The sequence below is a fragment of the Ahaetulla prasina genome, chromosome 15, assembly GCF_028640845.1.
Source record: "Ahaetulla prasina isolate Xishuangbanna chromosome 15, ASM2864084v1, whole genome shotgun sequence".
NCBI classification, from domain to species: Eukaryota; Metazoa; Chordata; class Lepidosauria; order Squamata; family Colubridae; genus Ahaetulla; species Ahaetulla prasina.
Window position 1 is genome coordinate 11,092,066 of NC_080553.1, and position 8,372 is coordinate 11,100,437.

The 8,372-nt window shown below is 46.3% G+C and overlaps 1 protein-coding gene across 2 annotated transcripts in view; it reads right to left on the reverse strand.

The window, feature by feature from the left end:
• The window catches only part of LOC131185770 (thyroid adenoma-associated protein homolog), a 50,633-nt gene extending 42,618 nt beyond the window's left edge, over nt 1-8,015 (reverse strand). Inside the window, exons 1-6 of one of the 2 annotated variants that reach the window (XM_058158615.1) lie at nt 7,801-8,015; nt 4,421-4,601; nt 3,554-3,636; nt 2,983-3,010; nt 1,585-1,733; nt 545-667 (exon numbers count right to left, since the gene is read on the reverse strand). In XM_058158615.1, coding sequence (XP_058014598.1) covers nt 545-667; nt 1,585-1,733; nt 2,983-3,010; nt 3,554-3,580 — 327 coding nt within the window. In that variant the 5' untranslated portion in view covers nt 3,581-3,636; nt 4,421-4,601; nt 7,801-8,015. Of the gene's footprint in view, nt 1-544; nt 668-1,584; nt 1,734-2,982; nt 3,011-3,553; nt 3,641-4,420; nt 4,602-7,800 lie in introns of both variants that reach the window. The other variant, XM_058158614.1, reaches the window with a different exon arrangement.
• Between the last annotated feature and the right edge of the window lie 357 nt (nt 8,016-8,372).

Here is an 8,372-nt window from a genome sequence, read left to right on the forward strand (position 1 = left end):
GTGATCCCCGCAGCCTGGAACAGATCTAAAACAGGGCGTGTGGAGGCTGAAAATGCGACACGTAGAGGCCAAAAATGTGGTGCGAGGAGGCCAAACACGCGACATGCAGAGGTCGAAAACACAATGGCAGAGGTGGCAATGCGCTGTCGCGATCCTGGCAGCCTGGAACGGGTTTAAAACAGAACGTGCAGAATCTGGGGTGGCGTTAAAAGAGGCATCAACCTAGAATTCCGTAGTAGCCACAAACCAAGTCCAACCTCCCTTGAATTCCATTGACCCATTGAATTCCATTGAATTCCATTATCTATCTCCTAACACGTGCTAATGCTTAGTTGAGAAGATTCCTGCACATAAGCAATCAATCCATTTATTTGGACCTTAATGTGTGGACCTGGTCAAATTCAAATCTTTATCTTTATTGTCAGTGCAGGGCATATGTACAATGAGATTGGTTGAGCTCCCTCACTGCACACATACACACCCCAACACAATACAACTCACAGTGAAGACAGAAAAAAATCCCTAACCCGACAGATATCCTCACCTGATCCATGATGGTATGCACCAGGGATCTCAAGATCTTTTGCAGCATTTCTCTGTCATCCGTTTCATTCCAGACAAGGGGCTGAATTTCCCCTGACATCCCTTTGAAAAGATACAGGCAAAGCTGAAGAAGCAAGGAGGAGAAAAAGAAGGAGATTGGACAGGTAGGGAGTGTCAAATTTTTTCAATGTTCAATTTCCAAACATTAAAGGTAAATGTTCCCTTCGCACTTATGTGCTAGTGGTTCCCGACTCTAGGGGGCGGTGCTCATCTCCTTTTCAAAGCTGAAGAGCCAGCGCTGTCTGAAGACGTCTCCGTGGTCATGTGGCCGGCATGATTAAACGCCAAAGGCTCACGGAACACTGTTACCTTCCTACCAAAGGTGGTCCCTATTTTTCTACTCGCATTTTTTACCTGCTTTCGAGCTGCTAGGTTGGCAGAAGCTGGGACAAGTCACGGGAGCTCATCCTGTTACGCGACACCAGGGATTCGAACCGCTGAACTGCCGACCATTCGATCAACAAGCTTAGCGTCTTAGCCACTGAGCCACTGCGTTCCAAACCTTAGGGGTGCTCAAAAGTCGGGACTTAATTTGGGGATCGACAATCACAGCTCAGCTGTGATCGTCAGCGCCTTTTTTTTTTTTTTACCTTTTAAAAGCATTTTTTAAAAGAAGTGGCAAACGGGTAAGTGGGCGACCGGGTCATTGGATGGGCATGGGCAGGGGGGCAGGGATTTTTGCTACCAGTTCTCCAAACCACCCGCTGCCCTCGCTACCGGATTGGCTGATCCAATCCAAACTGGGAGCATTTCACCCCTGGTATAAGGTCTCCTGCTTGAGCAGCGGGTTGGGCTAGAAGACCTCCAGGGTCCCTTCTAACCTTATTACTTTATGTTCTGCGTTCCAAATTTAAATGCCTACCTTGCCCTTCAAACTTTAACTTTGGGAGGGGCCAAATGGCAACCACTGACCCTACTTGTTTTTTTAAAAAAAATAAGAAATCTTCAAACCAGGTGATAACACCTTGCCTTTTTTTTTACCTTTATTGTGACGTAATGCCACTCCACCTGACCGGAGTTTGAATCGCGCAGAAGGAGATCAAAAGTAGCAGCGATGGCTTTCAAGAGTTTCATCAGATTCTTTTTCCAGTACTGGCGTCCTAATGAACTTTCTTCGATGAAGAGGCTTACTATTGGAACAAAGAACAAGCTGGATTACCGCTTTGTAGAAGAATTCACACCTTCTCGGGGCAAGAGCTGGCATTAGTACACACCTCTCCAGGGAGGTGGGAGACTTTGACCCATGAAGGATGCTCCTCAGGTTGCCCGAGGGTCTATTAAAAGAGGAGTCTTTGTAACTTTTAATCAGTCTCTAAATTGGGTGTCAGCAACCTGCGGCTCCAGAGCCGCATGCGGCTCTTGGACCCTCTGCTGTGGCTCCCTGTCGGTAATCCCACCATTGGCTAGCCTGTTGTGTCTCGTCCAATCTCACCTCAGCCGGGGTCTTCTTATCTGCTTCCGAACACGGAAGAAGAAATACCTCCAGCCCCCAGCTCTGGCTCCATGCCCAGGCAAACGGAGCAACTAGACCCCTCCCCCTCCTCCACAGCATGTGAGCCTGAGGAAGGTTTATTACCAACAGCTGCCGACTGGAGTGACCCTCGCGTCAGAAGACTTGATAGGCGGAGGCAACAGAAGGAAGGGAGGGGCAGGCCTGGATAAGTGCTGAGTCATGGAGCCACACCCCATGGCCTATATAAAGGATCTGCTTTCTGGCATTCTCTGAGTCAGGCAAAGTCTAAACATATCTTGCTGAAGTCACTTTCTGGTCTCCTGCCTGCCTTGAGGACTTTGCTAGGACTTTGGCAGAGCTGCAGAGGCACACCTGATTCGGATTTCCCTGACCCGGCCGTCAGCGGAGGAGTGGGACACGACATAGCCCTGCCCCTTGCCCTCCCCTTGCAATCACTCTTCGCCTGGCCTGAGAAGGTAAGGGTGACAGCAGGGGATGGAGAAGTGGCCAGGGCAGAGATAGAGAGATACGGGGTGGGGCGGGGGAGAGGATAGAGAGGGAGGGAGGGAGGGAGAGATATCAAAAAGTTTTTATGGTTCCCGGTGTTTTTTAACAACCGGTTCTCTGCCCTAATGACCGGCTGGGTAGGCGTGGCTGGGAGGGGGGTCATGTGACCAGTGGAAGTGAGTGACATCGAGTTGGCCATGCCCACTCAGGTTTTGTGGCTCCCGGTGTTTTCTTTTCTGTGGGAAACGGGTCCAAATGGCTCTTTTGAGTGTTTAAGGTCGCAGACCCCTGCGAGTCTAAACGAATGGTTGCAATCCGTAGTTGCATTCCTTTGGAGGAAAACACTGACTCTAATCCATCTTGGGAATGCCAGACGTAAATTTTGTAACTGGGAAAGAGGGACGTGTTGGAAGACTGACCTGTCTGGAGAACCTCAGAAGACGCCGGCTGAAAGGAAGAGAAAATGGATCAGATTTTTCAGGGGATTCCATACTCAAATTACTTGTCGCCACAAGATCTCTTTCTCACCATCCCAGCCCTAAACTTCTTGCAAGCTCTGGGTAAGGAGAAGATTCCCTTGCTATTTCTTTTTCTAAAACAAGAGGATACCAAGGCTCAAATAGCCTTGTTTTCTAACTTTGCTCCATGTCCCACACCTTTCTAGCACTGATGATGATACCTAGTTCGGTAATGAAACGTCTGCAAGAAAACAACCAAGCTCAGAGAGCTCCAAGTCCCGTAGATCCCATAGTCATCGTCTTCTCCCTGCCCTTCCCCCTCCTCCTCCTCCTCCTCTCTTCCAGCCCTGATGATGTTACCTAGTTGGGTTACGAAACATCTGCAAGAGACCAACCAAGCTCAGAGAGCACCCCATAAACAGAAGGTGAGAAACTAAGAAAACTATATCGCCCAAATAAAAAGTCCAAAGGGAAACTGATACCTATTGAAGGGTCAAAGCACCAGAACCCAAAACCCATCATCCATTTTTACCTTTTCATCTTCAATCAGCCCATCCATCAGCCTCCTCAACTCTTCAGAGACCAAGGTTTTGTTCTGCTCCGATAGTTTTCCAACTATCTACAGAGAAGGGGAAAAAAAAATCTAAGGACCACAACCTTAGAATACACACACACACACACACACACATCCATACAACCAGGGGTGGTGTTCTGTCCCCCCTCGCCTCCGTCCGAGTGATGGCTTAATTAGCCGGCACTATCAGCTCTGGTAGCAAACTAGGGAGCGTCTGCCAAGTGACTCTGTTATCTCCCTTGATGCCGATGAGTCACCCAGGAACAAACAGTACTTCAGCTCTAGTTAAGCAGTTGATTTGCCTGCTACGAAGAGGCATAGCAGCCCTAGCTGGTTTTATATCCTGTGGGGTGTGGCTCCATGACTCAGCACTTCCTAGGCCTGCCCCACCCCTGCTTCTGTTGTTCCCGCCTCTCCTGCCTATGAAACCTAGGGTCCAGCCAGGCCTGATTGCCATCAGCCGGGTCTGGAGGCATGGCCTGAGGGGGGAAAGAGTCAGGGGACGGAGGCCTTGTTATCTCCTCCACCTGGCCTGCCTCTGGCTCCTGGAGCTGAGCCAGGGAAGCCAGTGCTCCCGAGGTAAGTCCTGACAGCCCTTCCCCCTCACTTTCCAAGTCACTTTCTGGCAGGGGCCCCGGCTCGGGGGGTGCAGACACAACAGGTGGGCTGTTGGGGGTTTGCAGGGGTTCAGGAGAACCTCTAGCTAAGATTCTGTGCAGTTTGGAGAACCCCCAAATCCCACTTCTTGCTGCTCCCCCCCCACCCCGCTGCCCCACCAGTGTGTTCATGAGATGACCTCAATGTCCTCAGTGAGCATATGGGCACCTTTTCAAGTCGGCAGAACAGGCTGGAGCTGGTTGTGGTCTCCATTTGACACCTGAGCACGCCACGCACCAACGGTAACATGGTCTCCCGATCCAATTCCCCCAGTCTTCTTCTGCTCAGTCTTGCCAAGAGCTGAGAAGCCTCCTCCAGGTTTTTCTCTTTGCATCGCTTCATGGAGCCTCTAAGATAGGCAGACAACGACCCCACCGTTAGAATTCGTCAACACAATGAAGGATCAAATCTGGCTTCAACAATTGCTCCAAAACACGTTTTTCTATCTTACTTCAAATGAAGACCAATCCATTGCTCAAATATCTATGGAGATTCTCAAGTCATCCAGGTCATGGTTTTCCCAAAGATGCTTTTTTTTTCAAGAGACCACTGGACATGGCTTTTTCTTTGAAGACATTTCGCTTCCCCTCCAAGAAGCTTCTTCAGCTCTCTGAAAGCTTCTTGCAGGAACTGGGTATGTCTAGTTTAATGAAAAGAAGGACCAGGGGAGACATGATAGAAGTCTTCCAAGATCTCAGGGGCTGCCACAAAGAAGAGGGAGTCAAGCTATTCTCCAAAGCACCTGAAGGCAGGACGAGAAGCAATGGGTGGAAACTCATCCAGGAGAGAAGCAACTTAGAACTAAGGAGAAATTTCCTGACAGTGAGAACAATTAACCAGTGGAACGACTTGCCTCCAGAAGTTGTGAATGCTCCAACACTGGAAGTTTTTAAGGAGATATTGGATAACCATTTGTCTGACGTGGTGCAGGGTTTCCTGTCTGAGCAGGGGGTTGGACTAGAAGACCTCCAAGGTCCCTTCCAACTCTGTTATTGTAAGATAGATAGATAGATAGATAGATAGATAGATAGATAGATAGATAGATAGATAGACAGAGAGAGAGGGAGGGAGGAGGGAGGGAGGGTGGGAGAGGAAGGATAGATGTTATTCTATTCTATTCTATTCTATTCTATTCTATTCTATTCTATTCTATTCTATTCTATTCTATTCTATTTATTCCATTTCATTCCATTCCATTCCATTCTCTATTCTATTCTATTCTATTCTATTCTATTCTATTCTATTCTATTCTATTCTATTCTATTCCATATGGATGAGAAGCGAAGAAGATTTTTAGATGAGATGCGAAACCTCTTCAAAGAAAAACCAGAAAGTCACAATTCCCTCTTGAAAAAAAGACCTTTAGGACATTGCTCAAATACCGTATACTGAAATGTCAACTCTTAGAACTTGGAATAATTTGGCCTTTCTGGCTAGGGATTCTGGGATATTTGAAAGACAAATCACAGGAAGACTGATATATATAGGAATAGGAATATTGTGAAATCGAATTTGGGTCGGTTCACTGGGACCAGAGATTTACTCTTCCAAGCTTTCGGACTCCTGCCGTGGTAACTTCGAACAGTCACTAAATGAATTGTTGTAAGTCGAGGACTACACATATTCCTTATTGGCCAAGTATAAGGTAGGTAAAATGAGGACCCAGATTGTTGGGGGCAATAAAAGTTGACTTTGTATATAATATACAAATGGATGAAGACTATTGCTTAACATAGTGTAAGCCACCCTGAGTCTTCGGAGAAGGGCGGGATATAAATGCAAATTTTAAAAAAAAAGCAGGTTCACTTAACCGCTGTGTTGCTAATTTAACAACTGGGCCTCTGTGGCTCAGACTGCTAAGACAGTCTGTTATTAACAACAGCTGCCTGCAATTACTGCAGGTTCTAGTCCCACCAGGCCCAAGGTTGACTCAGCCTTCCATCCTTTATAAGGTAGGTAAAATGAGGACCCAGATTGTTGGGGGCAATAAAAGTTGACTTTGTATATAATATACAAATGGATGAAGACTATTGCTTAACACAGTGTAAGCCGCCCTGAGTCTTCGGAGAAGGGCGGGATATAAATGCAAAAAAAAAAAAAAGTGTGATCGGACACACAAGAAATTTCTCTCCAGGGTATTAGCTCTCAGTGTACAATACGAAGAACAAAGTGGTTAATCATCGATCATAAATCGCAAGATACAAGCGATAAATCATAGATACCCATAAGAGAAGGAAAGGAGGAAAGATAAGAAAATTGTCAAATTACGAAGGAGTCTAAAATCACTTAACCACCGCAACCGCAGCAATTCCCTTAATGAGAGAAAGGTTGTAAAATGGGGCGAAACTCAACAAAGGCCTCCTTTAATTTAAAAGTAAAGGTTCCCCTCGCACATATGTGCTAGTCGTTCCCGACTCTAGGGGGCGGTGCTCATCTCCGTTTCAAAGCCGAAGAGCCAGCGCTGTCCGAAGACGTCTCCGTGGTCATATGGCCGGCATGACTCAACGCCAAAGGCGCACGGAACGCTGTTCCCTTCCCACCAAAGGTGATCCCTATTTTTCAACTTGCATTTTTTACCTGCTTTCGAACTGCTAGGTTGGCAGAAGCTGGGACAAGTCACGGGAGCTCACCCCGTCACACGGCGCTAGGGATTCGAACCGCTGAACTGCCGACCTTTCGATCGACAAGCTCAGCGTCTTAGGCACTGAGCCACTGTGTCCCCTTTATACTCTCCTTAAACAACAGGGATTTGCAGCTTTGTTGTGATCATAAATCGAGGGCTACCTGTATAGAATTGGACATTCTGCTAAATTATAAACCACGAGTTGATAGAAAGCGAGTAAGGAGAACATTCCACGCAGAAACACCCCCCCCCCCAAGACTTGGCTTCCGGAAAATCCTGACCCTACATATATATTTTTTATTTCATTTTGTCACAACAGTATACACAAACATTGTCATAAATAAAACAACATATCTTGAAGAAAATATATATATATAAGTAAAAAATATGCATCAACTATATTAATTTGATATAATAAAGGGAACAATAGGACAGGAACGGTAGGCACTTTTGTGCTCTTATGCACGCCCCTTATAGTCCTCTTAGGAATGGGGTGAGGTCAATAGTAGACAGTTTTTGGTTGAAGATTATGGGATTTTGAGTAGAGACTATGGAGTCAGGTAATGAGTTCCAAGCGTTAACAACTCTGTTACAGAAGTCATATTTTCTGCAATCAAGTTTGAAGCGGTTGACATTAAGCTTGAATCTATTTTTTGCTCTTGTAATATTGCGATTGAAGCTGAAGTAGTCTTTTACAGGAAGGATATTGCAATAGATGATTTTGTGTGTTAAACACAGGTCATGTCGAAGTCGACGGAGTTGTAAATTTTCTAATCCCAGGATTTCAAGCCTGGTGGTATAAGGTATTTTGTTGTTTTCGGAGGAGCGAAGAACTCTTCTAGTTTTTAAACCCACTTTGAAATAAAATAAAACGAAATGCGCACCCACCTGTGCACCCACCTCATTCATTGACTACTCCACTTACTTTGCAAACTGCTGCAGGCTCTCTAGCAAGAGGAGGATTTGACGGCTGGTTTCCCGCAGCTGATCTGTCCCTTCCAGGCTTTGGTAAAAAGCTGCGCATCGTTCAAGCTCCTGCATTGCGAAGTTCATCCTTTGCAAGAGGAGGCCACTCACTCTCGGATCATCACCCTAAGAACCCAGAAGGAGATGCCTAACTTTCTGCAGGGAAACACAACATGGCTTTAACCACCGAGTGGGGCAGGAATCTGAACGAGAAGACAACACACCGGAAAAAGCTGAACTTCCATGCACGACAGCTCCAGCTAGTGGAGACAGTGCTGGCCACAAATGCCATGCGAATGATGTGAGCAGAACAGAAAAAGACTCACCGAGTTATTCGAAAGACGTCGAATCATATGGATTCCAAACTGGCCAACAAGAAATGGATAAGATATTAACTGGGACTGAAGAGAAAACAATCACCGAAATATATAAATGCCTCCTTCAGTTTAAAACGGTGAAAGAAACGATGATAATTTGGGCAAAATTTTTTGGGTATAATATTTTTTCCCCCCATTGTCTGCAGGCAAGTTG